Source organism: Dermochelys coriacea, chromosome 3 (assembly GCF_009764565.3).
Source record: "Dermochelys coriacea isolate rDerCor1 chromosome 3, rDerCor1.pri.v4, whole genome shotgun sequence".
In the NCBI taxonomy this organism is placed as follows: Eukaryota; Metazoa; Chordata; order Testudines; family Dermochelyidae; genus Dermochelys; species Dermochelys coriacea.
Window position 1 is genome coordinate 136,610,869 of NC_050070.1, and position 20,554 is coordinate 136,631,422.

The 20,554-nt window shown below is 41.4% G+C and overlaps 1 protein-coding gene across 4 annotated transcripts in view; it reads right to left on the reverse strand.

The window, feature by feature from the left end:
- Positions 1 to 20,554, reverse strand: part of ERO1B (endoplasmic reticulum oxidoreductase 1 beta) — a 53,853-nt gene that overhangs the window by 15,316 nt on the left and 17,983 nt on the right. For 2 of the 4 annotated variants that reach the window (XM_043511409.1, XM_043511410.1), the window contains exons 3-9: positions 19,244 to 19,327; positions 16,654 to 16,695; positions 7,434 to 7,516; positions 4,403 to 4,476; positions 1,792 to 1,912; positions 1,655 to 1,701; positions 193 to 246 (exon numbers count right to left, since the gene is read on the reverse strand). In XM_043511409.1, the coding sequence (XP_043367344.1) occupies positions 193 to 246; positions 1,655 to 1,701; positions 1,792 to 1,912; positions 4,403 to 4,476; positions 7,434 to 7,516; positions 16,654 to 16,695; positions 19,244 to 19,327 (505 nt within the window). The remainder of the gene's footprint in view (positions 1 to 192; positions 247 to 1,654; positions 1,702 to 1,791; positions 1,913 to 4,402; positions 4,477 to 7,433; positions 7,517 to 16,653; positions 16,696 to 19,243; positions 19,328 to 20,554) is intronic. The other 2 variants (XM_038396004.2, XM_043511411.1) reach the window with 2 other exon arrangements.

Sequence of the window (20,554 nt, forward strand, 5' to 3'; positions counted from 1 at the left end):
AAAAAGACAGACAAGCGAACTATATAATTAGGGCAACTATCGTTGCCTCTTTTTTTCCACTGGTAAAAAGTGAAAATTATTTCTTCTTTTGGATGGAGAGGAAGTTCACGCAACAAGTAAACAAATCACAATTACCGAAGTAACTCCCATTATATATTTAACTAGTATGGAGAATTATTAAATCAGACTTACCATCATCCTCCCCTGGAAAAAAAAAAAAAAAAGAAAAAAGTTGTAAATAAAGATCTAGGAACATTAGAAAAAAAACCTTTTCCACACTATGGGAAATGATACATGTACCCTGCTGCACACAGATATTTAAAGATGCAAGAAATGCTTCTTTAGTTCATGTCAGGAATCTTACAAATTGCTTTTCTTTTACACAAAAGATATGCTGTAGGTCAAACAGAAGTTATGGGCTTGGTGCAAAAATTACTGAATGAGGACCTATGGCCTGTGTTATGCAGAAGGTTTGAATAAATGTCTAATGGTCCTTTCTTGGTCTTACAATCAGTGAACTGTTCACTCCTGTGCATGTTACATTATAAAACACGCTTAGCATTTTAAATATAATTAGTACAGTACAATATTCAAATATAGTTAACTGCTTGCCAATGGTCAATATCAATACGATCTATGAGGTCAATATTTAAGTTTTTAATTAGACAAATTAAAAAAAAAACACAAAAGGAAGTATTGGGGAGTAACAACAGAGACTCTGCCTATGTTCATGCATATAAGATATAGGGCTACATTGCGTTATTTTTTAGACTGAATTAACTGATTTCAATAGTGACTTTTTAAAACAAAAGACTGGTTACAATTTTGCCGATAGTCCTTGCCTATGCTAAATGAGTTCCTTCATTTTCAACACATAGGGTTTCTTTTTGAATGAATTGATTTACATTAATATTTCATTGTTATGGGAACTAAGGCAACCATCGGTACAGAAACTGAAGACTTCAATTTAGATTCACTGAGAAAATAAAAACTTATTTTCATTTAGAATTTTAACATCAAAATTCTATTAGCATGAAGTGTGCCTACTTAACACTGCTTTTCAAACTTTCATCTTTAAAGGTAAATTTTTCCAGTGGATCCCACTTTGTATAGTAGTGAAATGACACTACTGTCAGGAAAACTCAAGTTATTACTAACTTGACTATGAAAGAAAAGTTGTTACTGTGCATTGTATTAGCCAATAAACATACTGAAGTGACAAAATTAGATGCTTGAGGAAAAAAAATCAGATTCAAGATATGAATTTTGGAGATACTGCTGTAAGGTTTTTCAAACTCCCACCCATCTTAGTATGTGATTTTGACCTTGATTTTGTAAACACTTATAGATGTGCTTTAATTTGCACACAAGTAGTCCCAATGACTTTAATGAGATTGACATGCATAAGATTAAGCATGTGTGCAATTTAGCAGGATCAGAGCATTAATTTTAGCTAATTAAGTTTTTGGTATATTAGGGTCAATTTCTTTATATTTCATGATCTAGTTTTTGTCACTTTATATGACACTAAGTGGACAACAGATAGTACTACAGCGTAGGATATTATTTGTATAATTTGGACTGGAAAATGCACCAAGGTGAGCTGAAATGCTTTTGAAAGTGTTTTAATAAATACAAAATAGTTGAGACCCACCCCTGCTGGATGCCAATGGATTTAAAGGGCGATAGACAGATCGAGGCCTGAAAAAAAAATTAAAATACAAATTTTTGTATTCTGAAGAAATGTTACAGTTCAAAGTATAAAATGCATTTTCCTCCCTCCCCAGTTACTTGAAGCAGTTTTCTTCATAGATGCTGTTCCACACTCTCCATGCAGAGGCCCCTTTGTATCCAGTGTAACGTTCTGGATTCAGCAGCAAATCCACATACTGCGCATCTGGAGATCTCTCATCTAAACAGGAAACCGTGTTACATATTCTAACCAGTCACTTTAAAAGGACTGAGTTTCACAAAAAGCAGTTATACAGAACTAAGTAAAAGTGAGATCTCGGACATCAAACACTATCTTATCCTCTAATTTGGCTTTAAACACCAGCATAAATATCCTGTATATAATATACAGTGTTATTTGCTAAAGGTGACATTAAATAAGATCTGCTTCATTCTATACAGGTTCTTGTACTGCTCTCATCTGCTCATACTGCAGCAGCTGGGTACCTTCCAGTAGGGCACTAAGCAACAGGACTAACACTGTCACGTGTGGGTCTCTCTCTCTCTCATTCTTTTCCAAGGAGAAGATTTCTGTATGCAAGTGTAGTGGTTTTCATTTTTATTTTTATTTTTTTTTTAAAAACATGCTTCCACTGGAGAAGAAGGTGGTGAGGCCTTTGGTGGTCCTATGCTCCCGTGGGAGTTCGTTTCACAGACTGACTATTGCAAATATAGGCCCCAATCCTGAAAAAACTAATGCTTGGGCTTAAAAATTAAGCATGTGAACAGTCCCTCTGGACACTGGGTCAATAGGACTACTCAGATGCTTACAGTTAAGCATGTCCATGTACAGTAAGTATTTTCAGGATTGGGGCTACATGTTAAAAAAGAACACTAAATAATGATAAAAATTAGTACTTCCAATATTCAAATTCTTCTAAAAATCTAGGATTTATTTTATGATTGTTTTTAAAAGATATATTTCTCAAATTTTATTCATTAGCTAAAAGAAATTTGTAAGATTTATTTTTAGATGCTGTAGTCCACATTTTCTACCAATTTACAATGCTGCCAACTAGAAATATTTTATAGTGCATTTTAGAATGCTCTTATAGCCAGGAAAAGCTATAAATTGCAACAGAGTATTTAATCATTCCTCTTATTTCTAGGTATATTATTTAAGTTCAACGTGAATTCGAAAGGACCACATCCAAAAATAAAATTTTAAGATAGCTAAATACAGCTTTTTCATTGCTTTTTTAAAAATGTGAAAGATAACTGAAATACTGTTCCCAAGTTATTAAATAAGTAAAAACTATAAAATTACATATAAATAAAATATCGGATTTGAAATGTCAAAAACTACAACCAAATGTCAAGAGTGTGTCACCCAATCAATCTCAAGAGTAAGCCAACAGAAGCCCCTTAGCACTTGCTCTTGTAATGCTGAATGATGAGCAACCACAGTAGAAAGTAAGAGCTGTTCTAGAATGAAAAAAAAAAAATACCATCAGATCAGCAGTTAAGAGTCATTTCAGAAGTGATCAAAGAAGAGTAGAGAGAGAAGCAGAAGGGAGACAGTCAGAAGCTAAAATCATCTTGGGAAGCTGAACAGGCAAGGTGCAGGCAGCAATGATGATGATAGAGAGGAAGCAAAAGCCTATGCAGGCTCTGGGTTCCAGAACTACAATCTACTTCCCATAAAAATCCATACAAGCCAGAAAAATGTTTTATGTGTTCTAATACTTTACCAAACACTACTGAGACAGCTTTAGTTCTATCTATAATCTTTGTTAATAAGTTATCTAAAAATAGGCTGCAATAATCAAAACTACTATAGCAGTTACCAGAATAAATAGCAGCCATGTTCTCAGATGAAGACAAATGTCAACCAAAAAAGATCAATTTTTGCTAATTATTAAAGATAACATGTTTACTAAAGGTGAAGAGGATGACTTCAATCCAGAGGCAACTAAGAAAAAAGCCATATTGTGAAGAAACAAGCTCTTTGAAAGTGCAAATTTCTAAAGGTTAGCAAAGGGAATACAGTAAATGACTGAGGGTATAGCTCAGTGTAGCAAAAACAAAAACAAAAATAAAACCTCAGCAGCTAGCCTCAGAGCTCAAATCAACTGACTTGGGCTTGCAGGGCTAAAAATAGCAGCATGACGTTTGGGTCCGAACTCAGAGACCCTCTCTGTTCCTAGGTTTCAGAGCCCAGGCTCCAGCACAAGTCTACACTTGTTAGACCCACAGCATGAGCTCTGGTAGCACAAGTCAGTTAACCTGGGCTCTAAGACTCCCTGGCACATTGTTTTGCTGTGTAGACATACTCTCAATAGGTTAAAGCAATCAGGTTTTGCGTAAGTGGTCTTATGTTTGCCCCAGTATGGAAGGAGGATTTCAGCATCTTTTCCTGTTACTTAATTTACTCTTTCCTTTTCATTTCCATAAAATAGAGACCTGTCTGTCTATCCACTATCAAATGCCTCACATGTCGGTACTAATAGAGACTATTTCCCTATGCCCTTGGGTTGTACTCCCTGCCCACACACTAAGAACTTTCCTTCTACATGAGAAGGTCTGAGATTTTTATTTGGCCAGTCAGCACAAAATTAAGTCATTTGTATTACACCTTTAAACTTATTTACTGACAGTGCATAAAGCAAATATGCTTTCTTAGAGAACTTCAGCTGTTTTAAAAGCTTATTCACTTCCATATTTATTTTACCATCAAGTTCACAAAAGTGGTCCTGTGAATCATCATATCTTGCCCAGTCAATGAAAGCCTCTTTACTTTGGTTACTGAGAAAAAAAAAGAGAAAACACATGTAATTGAATTTGACTTGTAAAAATGTTTTTATTTTTGTTTTTAAATGTATCCATGAAGAGTGTCAAAATAAGCAATCATAAAACCACACGAATTAGATCATTTTGAATATAGAGAATTGATGGTGTGCAATATCTCTGGAGCTAAATTTAGAATGACTGTATCCAAAGCACTGGAACATATCAACGAGCTATTGCCTGTTAGATGCTTGTAAATTTATCTCAAGAGAAAGAAAATGAATCACTGTATTCAGAGTTGTCATACAAACACACCTTTCATGGCAAGCTGGAGTGTAAATCTAACCTGCACTAGCCTACAACGCACTAAGTGCCGTGTGGACACTGCTGCTGCACTGAAAGTTCCCTAGTACACTTTAGTCTGCCCTGCATTCAAATAGGAGTAGGTTAAAGCACACTAGGGAACTTTCAGTGTGTGGTGGTGTAGATACAAACCCCAGCTTGCCAAGAACCATGTGTTCGTATAGACAAATCTTTATATTATTGTAGAAAAAACCCTGCATTGGAAAAGATGGACATGGGTCTTTCATCTCCTCTGTTCCATTTCTAACATCAACTGATTCTACATTACAATATGAGACAAGCCAGTGATCTTGATTATGTATATTGCTTTATAAATAGGATTATCCTCTTAAAAAAAAAACAAAGAAAATACCAAGGAATTAATTGTCACATTTCCCTAACTCTTCCTCTCCAATGACTCTGTAGTATTTGTAACAAACTCAAATGCTTCGGTCTTGAGCTTTTAGCAAACAATGGTAAACCAGCCATTAACTGAAATTAGCATTTCAAAATCAAAACACCAATAAACTCTCTCATTGGTAGTTAGCATGGTGCCTTGGGAAGTAATGAATAATCCCTCAACCACCCATTCTTTCTGACCAAGTTAACCCAAACTCAGTTTTACAAACCTAGGACCCAGTTCTGCAACAAGACCCACGGATCCCTCTCCTTTTGTCATGTTTGGAAAAGCAGGAAGACCCTGAAGGTGCATCAGATGGAGAGAAGCTCTATTCCTAAGAGCTTCCCCATCCAGTCAACTTCCTGTATTTTGCCAGCAGGCAACCCCAGTTTGATTAAATTCAGCCAAACAGGCACAATACCCCAGAGCTAGGAGCCATTAAAAGGGTGAATTGCTGGGTTTGAAGGATTTGCATGGGAGGCATAGATACCTCCTGGCCTCTGCATAACTGCCATCTCCCACTTGTTCCTATATCAGTGATTATCTCTTCCTGTTCCCTCCACAACTTAAACGCTCACTTTCCATGTTCCCAAGAAGCATGCTCATCTCTCCAACCCTCTACATGCCCGCTGTCCACTTTCCCAACCCCCTGAGCTTTAGGAGGCTTTTCACACTTTAACTCCCTTTTTCTTGGGCGGAGGGGAAATCTCTCTTAGTGATAGGCCAGTTTGGCCCTTTTTCCTGCAGAGGGAAAAGGTGCTGAAACTTTTTTTTTTTTTTTTTTTTTAAATAAAAGCAACAACTTAGGAATCTTACTGTGACCTGATTTACTATAGCTTACACTGAGCTTTCTGAAGCCAACACTCTTAAGATGAAAAGAAAAGGAGTACTTGTGGAACCTTAGAGACTAACAAATTTATTAGAGCATAAGCTTTCGTGAGCTACAGCTCACTTCATCGGATGCCGTAGCTCACGAAAGCTTATGCTCTAATAAATTTGTTAGTCTCTAAGGTGCCACAAGTACTCCTTTTCTTTTTGCGAATACAGACTAATACGGCTGCTACTCTGAAACCACTCTTAAGATGATGTTCCCAAGAAGAAACAACTTATAGTTCAGGTTTTACTGTTCAAAACTGGGGCCCAAAAGTATGAGATCTCTGCTAGGAAAATCCACTAAAGTTAGTTTTATCTTGCTATCTTTTCTGGGAGGATGGGTGGTAGAAAATGTCAAAAAAAAAAAAATTACATTCTGAAACTGTTTACCTACTCAGCTTTTAAGTGGGCCCTAATTCACGAGCCTCTAATCCAAATCATTTTGAGTTTTGTAGAAAAAATATTATTCCTGCTTCAGATCAAATCTACTACTTTTTTATTCTATTTTTTGTTTTGGACGGATGGTGCTGGGGAGGCAGGGGGCAGGTGAGAGAAGAGGCCAAAGTTGAGCTTATAGGAAATTGGTTCCTCAACTATGGAGCAACTGCCATTGTTGCAGTGTCAAGCTCCTTTGATCAAAATGGCCCTTCAATATCCAGCTTCAAACTTTTCTCTGCTGGGAATCCAGATCCCCCCATGAAGTACTCAGTAAATGCTATGTTCTAACATTGAGATTTCAGAGGCTGAGATAATGAGTTCCGGATGTGCAGATAAAAGATTTTAGACCAAAAAGTCCCCATTCTCTAGTATTTGTTTATACTACTCTGCCCAGGACAAAGTGGTAATAAAAAACCCAAATGCTCTTTTTCCTGTGTTTCCTGCCTTTCCTGCTCATAGAGTTTTGTATACAATAAAAATCTTCCTTTAAAAAAGGAAAGATATTTGTTCTCTTCCTTCCGATCTTTAGCTTCAGAGGTTTTTGAGTCCATTCACTCGTCTTTAACACCAGGGCTATTTTCCACTGTTTTTACAGGGGCTATATAAAAGTGAAGAGAACAAAAAGCAGCAGTTTCCAAAACAACATACCAGAGTCAAGATGACCTTTTGTTGGTACTAAAAAAGAAAAGGAGTACTTGTGGCACCTTAGAGACTAACAAATTTATTAGAGCATAAGCTTTCGTGAGCTACAGCTCACTTCATCGGATGCATTTGTAGCTGTAGCTCACGAAAGCTTATGCTCTAATAAATTTGTTAGTCTCTAAGGTGCCACAAGTACTCCTTTTCTTTTTGCGAATACAGACTAACACGGCTGCTACTCTGAAACCTTTTGTTGGTACTATTTACTTTAACCACAGCTTACCTTAGAGTACTGTTAATTGCTCCCAGTTTGTTAGCTTGTTCACAGTCTTCCAGTTCTTTGGTGTTATTTGCTCTTTTTGAGTACTGTAAGAAAGGTTACATTTAGTACACAAACATTAACTACAGATGTCCTTCACTTCACCCCTTTCTTAGGGAAGTCAAAGTTGTGCAGTAAATACAAATCTGCTGATATGGAAAACACAAGGAGGATGGAAGGTAATCTTGCTCATTTTGGAATCTTCTCCAGAATCAAAGTTTCCTTTTAAAAAAAAAGTTTAGAATCTTTCCTATGTAATACAAATCAATGAAGTATTTGCTTGGACATTGTGCAGACACATTGAAATACAGCACCAGTGCTGATGTGAACATTCCCTTTCAACTTAAATAGAGCACTACATTCAAAGACTAGCATTATGACCACAAGAATACTTACAATTTTAAGTTTGTACAGAACAAGAGCACGATCTGATCTAGGAGGTCATTCATCACTGGAACCTGTCCATCGGCAGGTAAGCCCTTGCTGTGACTGAATTGTGACTGAAAGTCGCTTCTGTTCTTCCACAGGACAGAAGCGACTTTGTCTGTACAAAGTGCAAGCTGGTCTCCATATTGGAAGAGAAGATTGAAGGTCTGGAGCAACAGGTAACGACCCTGCGTTGTATACAAGAGACTGAGGATTTTCTGGACCAAACTCAGGATAGGCTTCTAGGGGCACAAAGCTCTAAAGATATAGAGCAGGTTGCACAGAGGAGCCAAGAGGCCAGTGAAGAAGCTTGGCAACATGTGACCTCCAGAAGAGGTAAGCGGAATGTCCGGGTTCCAGTAACACAGACACAGGTAACTAACCGCTTTCATGTTCTCTCCACAGGTACCATTGCGGAGAGTGGACCAGATGATAGGTCTGGGGGGAGAAAGCAGAAGGAGACTCTGCTGGTTGGGAGGCATGAGATGCGATGTCCTGAGGTTGGGGGTTCCACGACCACCACTCCCAAGAGGAGAAGGCGGGTGGTGGTGGTCGGGGACTCTCTCCTCCGGGGGACTGAGTCATCTATCTGCCGCCCTGACCGGGAAAACCGAGAAGTCTGCTGCTTGCCAGGGGCTAAGATTCGTGATGTGACGGAGAGACTGCCGAGACTCATCAAGCCCTCGGATCGCTACCCCTTCCTGCTTCTCCACGTGGGCACCAATGATACTGCCAAGAATGACCTTGAGCGGATCACTGCGGACTACGTGGCTCTGGGAAGAAGGATAAAGGAGTTGGAGGCGCAAGTGGTGTTCTCGTCCATCCTCCCCGTGGAAGGAAAAGGCCTGGGTAGGGACCGTCGAATCGTGGAGGTCAACGAATGGCTACGCAGGTGGTGTCGGAGAGAAGGCTTTGGATTCTTTGACCATGGGATGGTGTTCCATGAAGGAGGAGTGCTGGGCAGAGACGGGCTCCATCTTACGAAGAGAGGGAAGAACATCTTTGCCAGCAGGCTGGCTAACCTAGTGAGGAGGGCTTTAAACTAGGTTCACCGGGGGAAGGAGACCAAAGCCCTGAGGTAAGTGGGAAAGCGGGATACCGGGAGGAAGCACAGGCAGGAATGTCTGTGAGGGGAGGGCTCCTGCCTCATACTGGGAATGAGGGGCGATCAACAGGTTATCTCAAGTGCTTATATACAAATGCACAAAGCCTTGGAAACAAGCAGGGAGAACTGGAGGTCCTGGTGATGTCAAGGAATTATGACGTGATTGGAATAACAGAGACTTGGTGGGATAACTCACATGACTGGAGTACAGTCATGGATGGTTATAAACTGTTCAGGAAGGACAGGCAGGGCAGAAAAGGTGGGGGAGTAGCACTGTATGTAAGGGAGCAGTATGACTGCTCAGAGCTCCGGTACGAAACTGTGGAAAAACCTGAGTGTCTCTGGATTAAGTTTAGAAGTGTGTGCAACAAGAGTGATGTCATGGTGGGAGTCTGCTATAGACCACCGGACCAGGGGGATGAGGTGGATGAGGCTTTCTTCCGGCAACTCACGGAAGCTACTAGATCGCATGCCCTGATTCTCATGGGTGACTTTAATTTTCCTGATATCTGCTGGGAGAGCAATACAGCGGTGCATAGACAATCCAGGAAGTTTTTGGAAAGCGTAGGGGACAATTTCCTGGTGCAAGTGCTAGGGGAGCCAACTAGGGGGAGCGCTTTTCTTGACCTGCTGCTCACAAACCGGGTAGAATTAGTGGGGGAAGCAAAAGTGGATGGGAATCTGGGAGGCAGTGACCATGAGTTGGTTGAGTTCAGGATCCTGACGCAGGGAAGAAAGGTAAGCAGCAGGATACGGACCCTGGACTTCAGGAAAGCAGACTTTGACTCCCTCAGGGAACAGATGGCCAGGATCCCCTGGGGGACTAACATGAAAGGGAAGGGAGTCCAGGAGAGCTGGCTGTATTTCAAGGAATCCCTGTTGAGGTTACAGGGACAAACCATCCCGATGAGTCGAAAGAATAGTAAATATGGCAGGCGACCAGCTTGGCTTAATGGTGAAATCCTAGCGGATCTTAAACATAAAAAAGAAGCTTACAAGAAGTGGAAGGTTGGACATATGACCAGGGAAGAGTATAAAAATATTGCTCGGGCATGTAGGAAAGATATCAGGAGGGCCAAATCGCACCTGGAGCTGCAGCTAGCAAGAGATGTCAAGAGTAACAAGAAGGGTTTCTTCAGGTATGTTGGCAACAAGAAGAAAGCCAAGGAAAGTGTGGGCCCCTTACTGAATGAGGGAGGCAAGCTAGTGACAGAGGATGTGGAAAAAGCTAATGTACTCAATGCTTTTTTTGCCTCTGTTTTCACTAACAAGGTCAGCTCCCAGACTGCTGTGCTGGGCATCACAAAATGGGGAAGAGATGGCCAGCCCTCTGTAGAGATAGAGGTGGTTAGGGACTATTTAGAAAAGCTGGACGTGCACAAGTCCATGGGGCCGGACGAATTGCATCCGAGAGTGCTGAGGGAATTGGCGGCTGTGATTGCAGAGCCCTTGGCCATTATCTTTGAAAACTCGTGGCGAACGGGGGAAGTCCCGGATGACTGGAAAAAGGCTAATGTAGTGCCCATCTTTAAAAAAGGGAAGAAGGAGGATCCTGGGAACTACAGGCCGGTCAGCCTCACCTCAGTCCCTGGAAAAATCATGGAGCAGGTCCTCAAAGAATCAATCCTGAAGCACTTAGAGGAGAGGAAAGTGATCAGGAACAGTCAGCATGGATTCACCAAGGGAAGGTCATGCCTGACTAATCTAATCGCCTTTTATGATGAGATTACTGGTTCTGTGGATGAAGGGAAAGCAGTGGATGTATTGTTTCTTGACTTTAGCAAAGCTTTTGACACGGTCTCCCACAGCATTCTTGTCAGCAAGTTAAGGAAGTATGGGCTGGATGAATGCACTATAAGGTGGGTAGAAAGCTGGCTAGATTGTCGGGCTCAACGGGTAGTGATCAATGGCTCCATGTCTAGTTGGCAGCCGGTGTCAAGTGGAGTGCCCCAGGGGTCGGTCCTGGGGCCCGTTTTGTTCAATATCTTCATAAATGATCTGGAGGATGGTGTGGATTGCACTCTCAGCAAATTTGCGGATGATACTAAACTGGGAGGAGTGGTAGATACGCTGGAGGGGAGGGATAGGATACAGAAGGACCTAGACAAATTGGAAGATTGGGCCAAAAGAAATCTAATGAGGTTCAATAAGGATAAGTGCAGGGTCCTGCACTTAGGATGGAAGAATCCAATGCACCGCTACAGACTAGGGACCGAATGGCTCGGCAGCAGTTCTGCGGAAAAGGACCTAGGGGTGACAGTGGACGAGAAGCTGGATATGAGTCAGCAGTGTGCCCTTGTTGCCAAGAAGGCCAATGGCATTTTGGGATGTATAAGTAGGGGCATAGCGAGCAGATCGAGGGACGTGATCGTTCCCCTCTATTCGACACTGGTGAGGCCTCATCTGGAGTACTGTGTCCAGTTTTGGGCCCCACACTACAAGAAGGATGTGGATAAATTGGAAAGAGTACAGCGAAGGGCAACAAAAATGATTAGGGGTCTAGAGCACATGACTTACGAGGAGAGGCTGAGGGAGCTGGGATTGTTTAGTCTGCAGAAGAGAAGAATGAGGGGGGATTTGATAGCTGCTTTCAACTACCTGAAAGGGGGTTTCAAAGAGGATGGCTCTAGACTGTTCTCAATGGTAGCAGATGACAGAACGAGGAGTAATGGTCTCAAGTTGCAATGGGGGAGGTTTAGATTGGATATTAGGAAAAACTTTTTCACTAAGAGGGTGGTGAAACACTGGAATGCGTTACCTAGGGAGGTGGTAGAATCTCCTTCCTTAGAGGTTTTTAAGGTCAGGCTTGACAAAGCCCTGGCTAGGATGATTTAACTGGGACTTGGTCCTGCTTTGAGCAGGGGGTTGGACTAGATGACCTTCTGGGGTCCCTTCCAACCCTGATATTCTATGATTCTATGAATTTAAGGACATTCCAATAAAGTCCAAAGACTTTTGAGTTACGCTGGGGAAAGCACGAGTTGAAAGCATTGATGAATTGGACTCATAGGCTTCTTGACAGTCTTAGCAATGAGAAGCCAGTCATCAAGATGGGGGAAATGGTGAAGCCACAATGCCTGATGTGGGCTGCTATTACTAAGAAGATCTTAGTAGTGACCCTCGGGGCCGTAGCAAGGCTGAATGGGGCCCACACTGTATTGAAAATGATCAGGGCCCACCAGGAATCTGAGAAAGCATCTAATGGGGTGTATGGCCACGTGAAAGTATGTGTCCTATGTATCAAGAGCTGAAAACTACATGCTCTTTTCTAGGGATGGGATTATAGATGACAGCATAACCATGTGAAATTTCAGTTTGCAAATAATGCAGTTAAGATGGCAGAAATCAAGGATAGCCCAGCTGTCCTTTTTGGGTACTAGGAAGTATATTGAGTAAAAACCCTTTCCTTAATACTGAAGAGGTAACTGCTCACTTGCCAGGAGTTTATGTTGAAGACCCTGAACTTCCTCAAGGGAGATCTGCAGCTCCTCTGCAACACTATGTAACAGTTCCTGGAACTGCTTATGGTCATCGGGGGGAAGGAGATATTGGAGCAACTATTTATCCAAATATGAGGACAGTCTCGTCAGTACCGCCAGCTCCAGATCCATCTTCCTCTTCCATGGGGTCAGGAGGAATTTCTAGTTGTTCTCTTGCAGGGGAAGGGTGTTGACTCTGCAGAGTGGTACAGGTCCCAGTACCAGAGAGGCCAGGAAGATGAGTCAAAGGGTGGCTGTGGGAATCCACCTAGCATAGGGTACCAACAGTTTTGAGGGAGGTGCTGAAGTGGAAGTTGGTTCCAGACTGGTCTGGGAAGACATGTTTCAGAGGAGGAGACATCAGTTCTTCAGATTCTCCGAAGAAAGAAAATACCAAGTCTGGATCTGTTGGCGGCACCAATGGTTCCACTGGAGGGAAACTATGGCTGTCCAATAGAATGGGAGACAGACTCCTCCCACAAGCTGCATCTCCTGATAGAGTCAGTCACCCACCCTCTGGTCTCTGGGTGAGGTCTTGCAGATCTAGAATAGGTCGAAGTCCACCCTTGGCCTTGGGCATAGGAAATATCGGGACTAAAATCCCTTGCCCCAGAACTCCTGAGGAACCTCCTTTATCACCCCCAGAGCGAGGAGAGATTGCACCCCTGGAGAAGGAGTTGCTCATGAGAAGGGTTGCTGAAGAGGAACAGGAAAAATAGGGGAGAAGGTGGGAGGGAACAGAACTGGATAGAATATCCCACCCCTATCACGCTCAGAACCCAGTGATCTGTTGTGATCTGGGACCAAGCATGGTAAAAGTGGGATAGTCAGTTCACAAAGCGAGGGCAAGGATCTCGATTGAGTCCTGGTGCTCCGTCCTCGGGCGCCCTTCAAAGGTTGGGTTTCGGTGCCGGGGGTTGTTTTGACCAGCCCTGGCCTTGGACTGAGGAGGACTGCAACCTATTATTCCTGCTCCTTCTCCTGGCTGAGTCCTGCCTCGGGGGTATGGAGTAGAAGTGGGAGGGGGGCTGGGGTTTGACACCACATTGACCTCCTCAAGAAACGCCACAAACTCTGGGTGAGAGTCCGACGGGAGCAATTCCTGGAACTTAGCTAGCACTCTCCAGGAATTGAAGGCGTAGTGGCTGAGCACTGCTTGCTGATTAGCAATGTGAAGCTGGAGCCATCCCAACTGAGTAGACTTTACAGCCAAAAAGGTCCAGCTTCTTAGCATCCCACGACTTTGGCACAAGACCTGGTTGACCTTGCTGCTCTTTGTGGCTCGCTGCATCCACCACTAATGTTGCAGGCTGAGGGTGGATTAAGAAAAAAAAAAAAAAAAAGTGTTCATACCCCTTCTGTGGCACAAAATACCTCCTTTCCACGTCTTTGGCTGTGGGAGGTATGGAGGCCGGGGTCTGCCATAGCACCTTCGTGGTGTTTTGTATGGTCTTTAAGGGCAAGGCTACCCTAGAAGGACCCTCCGGGGCAAGAATGTCCACCATTGGGTCCGAGTCTTCTGGCACCTCCTCAGCCTGGAGATGTAAGTTTTGGGCCACCCTCCTAAGGTGGTCCTGGTGCGCCTTATTGTCCATTGCAGGGAGTGTGGTGGTGGAGATGCCAGCCACTGCCTCCTCCAGGAAAGAGGATGATGAAGTCCATGGGACTGGATCCTCCTGACCCTCAGGCTCCCTAGAGGCTGGCTTGGATACATCTGCCCTATTCAAAGCAGACTGTGGTGCTGGCTCAAAAGTTGCACCTGCTTGCGAAGACCCAGGGTCCTTGTCACGTGGTGGTGGGGGGGGGTCTTCAAGTGCTGTGGAAGTATGGTGCGGCACCTACATGGCTGAAGGAGTACAGGGCGTGGACACTATGGATGCAGCCCTGGAGCCCCACCCTTGAGCCTGATGATAGGCCCAAGGAGTCCAAAAGGGCCACTGTGCTGGCACATCCCGCGATCTGCGGTGCTGGGACCGAGACCGGTACCGACTACGTCAGGAGATCGATGACTCATTATCGGAGTCCAAGGAATAGTCTGAGCCATACCATGGAGGGGCGGAGCCCACCGGTGCCAGGAAATGGTAATGCAGTGATGGGGAGCAGCGCCATAGCATTGTTGGCTTGCCCCGGTGTTGAATAGGTGGCGGTGCTGACATCGGTGCCACAAAAGGTGCCATAGACTGCACAGTCGCCAGGCCTTGCGCCACCACCTGGACCGGTGGTCACGCCTGCAGGGCTGGGGACTGTGCTGTCATGCCAATAAGGTTCCGCGTGGCCTCAAAAGGTATCCATCGTGGAGGGAAGATCAATCTTGTCCTCCAACTCCTCCCAAGTCAGGGAGTCAACAAGCATCTGAGGGCCAGGCCATGGGTGCCCTGATGTAGGACACACCCCGCGGGGATCTCTATGCTGTTTCTTGGTGGAGGACCAAACCCTGTCTGCCTTCTTCTTCTTCTTCTTCTTATGTGGCACTCGGGACTGAGAGCGATACTGCATGCTTGAAACAGCTTAGTGAGCCAGGGAGCGATGTCAATGCTCCCTGGAGGAGTCTTTTTTCGGTGCTGAAACTGGTGTACCACTTCAGGTGCCGATGGTGCCACTTCTGGTGCTGGCTGAGGGCGAACAGCCACCTCCATTAAAAACAGCTTGAGACGATAGTGCCACCCCCTCTTCATCCTAGGTCTAAAGCTCCTGCAAACGGAGCACTTATCTGTTTGATGGCCCTCGCCCAGGCACTTAAGGCATGACGCATGTGGCTCGCCCTTGGGCATAGACTTCCCACAGTGTTCACAGGATTTAAACCCCTGAGATCGAGGCATACCCCAGTCAGGGAAGGTGGGGTGGGGGGAACTCCCTAAAATAGGCTAATTAACTACAATTTTCAAGAACTATTCCAGTGTCTGAAGCTTTGTGTCTCTTGGGCTGAGTTTTCATCTCAAAGGATTAAATGCATCAACATACTGCGACACAGAGACCCCTTGGCAAAGGGTCCCCTGTTCTTTGCAAACATTTCATCTTAGACCTGACAAATTCACTCCACTACATACCTTACAAGATACTTTTCCATAAAGAATAACAGGCAAGACATATCTACACATAAGCACAACCCAAGAAAGTGCTACTGATATGGCTCAACTGAGCACATGAAAATACGTGTGAAAATACAAACCCCGATCAGCCCAGGTTAATGCAGCTACCTTAGACTCAGGACCGACAGAGGCAACTGAGGGGACCCTAATGAATTTTGTAAGGTCTGACGCATTGGTGGCTGAGATAGAAAGTGAATGGCAAGGTATGCCTAAGCTGGAGGGACACTGGCACCCAGGTGTCTCTGATCAGAAAAGAGTGTTATAGAAGCTGACATGCTGCCAGATGAAAATGTAAAAATCCTTCCACTGGGAAAATCTGAAACTAATGTACACTTATCTCAAGTAGAGTTGGAGTCAGGTTTAAACGTTACTTTAAAATAAAACAATGTTGAGAGCAGGGAGATCTCAATATTTATACAAGCAGGATAGGTGTCCAATATTATTTAATTAAAAAAAAAAAAAAGAGAGACATTACTGGCTCTCTAGTCATTCTGGCTTCTCCACCTGAAATTCTGTTATTAGATTCTTCCATCATGTTCATCATCGTGGGCTATGTGTACCCATAAGGTAATAGAACCCCTACTATGCTGCATGTCTGGGGAATAACGAATAGGCTCCCAACAGGGAGCTGCAGAAAGAAAAAGGAAGAAGAGGAGTTCATTTACGAGAACTCTGTTCCCCACAGAGCCCACCCTTCCACCTTACCTTTCATTGATGTAATGCACCAAGCCACTTTTCTTCAGACTTTATTAGTCTGCTGAGACTCAATGCTGCCAGCACACAGTGTTGGATTGAACCGTATGTGGCAATTATACATAATACCAAAGAAATATATACATACAATATTTATTATTTACCCCACAATTCCTTCACATCGAATACACAAAAAGGCATACGGGGGTTGTTGTTTTTTGTTATAAGCAAAAACCACATACACACAAGACGACATATATAAAAAAATAAAATTTACCACGGATCCAAGGCTGAAAAAGGACAATAAAGACTATACATAGTATTTGTAATTTTGGGGTTAATTTTTTTTAATCAGAAAAATAGCTTGGAAAATAAAAAAAGACATTACTTACTTTATTAGAACTCCCAGCTTTAATTCCAATTGGTACTTTACTCTAAAATAAAAAGACAAATTACTATTTTTGCACTGTTCACAGAAATGATTATGCCACAATGCCTGTAAGATCGATAGCTAACAAAGCTGTTAACTGTTTTCTGCAAGTTGACACCTTTTAATTTCTTGCTGAGGTAATTCCTACTTCTCTCAACTTGCGCTACTCCAACCCAAGATAAGAGCAGTCAGCTCCTTCTAGGTTGAAAGCTTATTTCAATTTCTTTTAATTATTTGATACTTATGTTTGCCTGACAAAAGCAATAGCTAATACTTTGGATACCCATCATTCAATTTTATCACTAATGGATACTATTATTAAAAAGTATTTCAGTTGTATTACCCTGAACAAAAGTGGCAATAACTAAGTTTATTACTGCCAATTTTTTTTTAAACCAATTTAACATTTCACTAGCAGATATTAAACATTAGAGACTAGAATGGTGTGCAAATACACACATTTGTCTAATAAAGCCCATCCCTATTTAAAGTAGTTCTGGAAAGTCTACAAAAATCTGCAAGAAATATTTGTCTCTAACCAATATGAACACAATACCTCAATTTCATCGAATGATTTTTTATTGCAAGTCTGGGGAAGATTAGCTTTCAACTGACAAAGTACAACCTTCAACTCAACAGTCTAGGAGGAACTGAAGTTTATCGTGTGTACATTCCAAAAGCATAAGTTACATATACACACTGTATGCCTGTCCTAAGAACCCCTGAAAATGTCAATTACTATAGATTTTACTCCCACATCTGTCATGAAACTTCATTAATCAATGTTTGTAGAATGCTTTGGTATCTGGATGAATTGAGCTACATAAATGCAAACTATTCTGACCATCCAAATTGAGGAATAATTGACCCACATTTTCAAATCATTTGGGCTCCCAGTTACACACCTAAACAAAGTGGCCAAATTTTCAAAAGTGCTTAGAACCCAGAAGCTCCTCCTGAGAGTACTGAGGCTGTTCATGACATTTGCTTTGGGGTGGGAAGGGTAGAATAGCTGAAGATTAGAAACACAAGAAAAAGAAAAAGCATAATAAAAAAACCTGCATGTTCAGGTTTATTCTACAATTTTTGCTACATTCTAGAATGTTCTCCAAAATTCTAAGCTTTAATTTAAAAAATACTCCTTTATCTTTTACAGTTGTAAAGATATGTTGTCAGTGTAAACAGATGTGCTGCTGCCACTATTAAAGTGGCATTACCAGAAGGTGGTCAGTCAAACAATGGACCAAGTTTATATGCATTCAGCTCTGATTATTCAGTGGGAGCTGTGTGCATGGTTTTGTAGATGTAACAGACCAATAGAGACAGAGATGAGAACTTATCCTGCCATCAGTGAGGTGGGCATTTATGAGCTTAAGTGGGAGATAATTTAAGTGTTAAAATATAGCATAAAACCCCAACATGAATTGTTAAGTGTGCTCAGTTCATTCAGAAAATGCAAGAGTTAAAATGTTTCAAAAAACAACATTAACTTGGCCATGTTGCTCATATGTTGAATTGTCTATTCCCTTTTTCCTGGTTAAACCGATAGATTTTACATGATAAGCAGTTGTATATAAAACTATACCATAAGATAAGCAATGAAGCCTACTTAAAAGTCACAGAAGTTACACAGATATATTTACTTCACATCACCTTCTGCTAAATACAGAATATAGTTCACATTGGACAGTATAGTCCACTGGAGAGAACAAAGAAACGGGAGCCAGGAGACCTGGATTATTTTCCTGATTGTGCAAACAACTCACTGTGACTTAAGTCAAGCCACTTGAATGATCTCTACCTCAGTTTCCCTATCTATAAGATGGGGATGTTTACCCACCCTTATGAAATCCTTGTGATTTCTGGATGAGGAGCATAAAAAAATTGTAATAAAAGAATATGAAGTATAAAACTGTTATGTATCTACATACAGTAGAGACTGAGCCATTTTTCTACAAGTAGAGATATTATAAGGTAGTGCACCAATAACTTAAAAGAATTATGAATTCCACTCCAGCTTGACTATTTTAAGAACAATCCATAGTGTTTTTAACTATCATCTGTTGGAAAAGGGAAAATGCACATTATCAGAAGTTTAAAACAAAAACAAACATTTTAAAAAAGTTACATCAACTTGATCACACTTCTCTATAAACATTTTTAATCAACTACTGTTAAAAGTAAAACCAAAAAATTACTATAATTAAAAATTGTTTAATTTGCACATCTGATAGTGCTTTACATATAGTAAATTTCACTTTTCACTAATGACGTTGGTCATGAAATAAGACTATCATGGAGGGAAATAATGACTTAAAAAGAGGAATTACCTGAACTGTGTGTGTTCAAGATATTCAAACTGAGAAGTCTGGTGTTAGCAGTAGTTCCTAAATCTGCTACAGCACACAGGTATAAATTTAAAAATAAAAAAATAAAATAAAGAGGATCTGCATGGGAGATGCAGAGATGGTTTAAACCCGGAGATAACCATAGAAGAAACTGGTCTGGCTATGTGAGAAAATAATGATTTCTTCTTTTACTTTGATCCATACCTCAGGACAAGGCTCTACATGACAATCTCTGATAGAACAATGGCCATCATCAGCCCAGAATGGACATGGTCTTTTAAGATTAACCTAAAAAAAAAAAAAAGGCAGATCAGAAATATGCTATTAGCAAATTGATTTAGAGCTATTTGAAAGTCTAGCAAATTCTAACAGTCTTCCTATTGGAGGATGGAGAGCAAGGAATCATTAATGATTTGACTGTGTACATTTTTTTTAAGTTAAACAATCCTCCCACTTTCAGAATTCACTTCTTGTGAAGAGAATCAATAAACTCTTCCACTAAGATTGACTTCAACCCAAGTTGTTGTTATACCCCAGAGACCTCACAAATTAATTTTGTCTATGTACACAGGTAGATATCTTGTAGCAATAACTGACCTCTTGAAAGTTAAGGCTGAATTGGGGTTTTTTTTTTTGGGGGGGGGGGGATGCATTCATTCATAAATGCATTCATTTAAAGGAAACAAGAATAGCAGAATACTAATGCTCTCTTAACCAGAGAACTGATGTACTCAATTATATTTGGATATATTGAAAGACTTACCAAAGTACAGTATCTTACTTTGCTGGTTACACTTCTAAAACCATATGAAATAGTCTTAGTGTAAGTAGAAGCAGCGAAGAAGGGCCAAATGGTGACCTAAATGGTGAACACCAATGGCATTTTCTGATTGAGACTGCTATCTCTCAAACAGTACAATAATAAAGCAATGCAGTACAGATTGGGCTGTGGAGATAAACTAAAGAGAGATTCTGAATTGTACATCTCTGATCTTTTTAAAATTATACTTTTTAAACAATTCAGGTTACAAAAAAGAAACAAAACACTGTTTTACTTCCTTGGAATTAGCCTTATCAACCAAAAAAAAACAAAAAACAAAAAAAAAACGAAAGAAAACCCTCAACACACGAATTGAGATTCAAAAGCATCCTCTTGCCCTATGCTTACCTCACACAGCAAAGTCTTTTGTCTTCAACCCCCAGAACTTGTCTGCACTGAGAAATTTAGCAGCGTAATTATACCAGTATAATTATGCCAGTAAATTTTTCCTTTTAGACAAGTCCCCAGAAAATGAGATATTTGAAATCCCACATTATTTCAATTGAAAAATAAATCAAAGTATACTAGTCTTTGTACTTGGTTGCCAAAGCATTTGCAGCTAAAATATGGCAGACTTCTGAGTAAAAACAGTGATCATTTAACTCTTTCATGCCTAAGGTGCATATACTTTTTAAGACCTCATTTTGTTGTTCTTTTTAATGTGGCCTGTATGAAATGTTCCCTCGGTTAATACA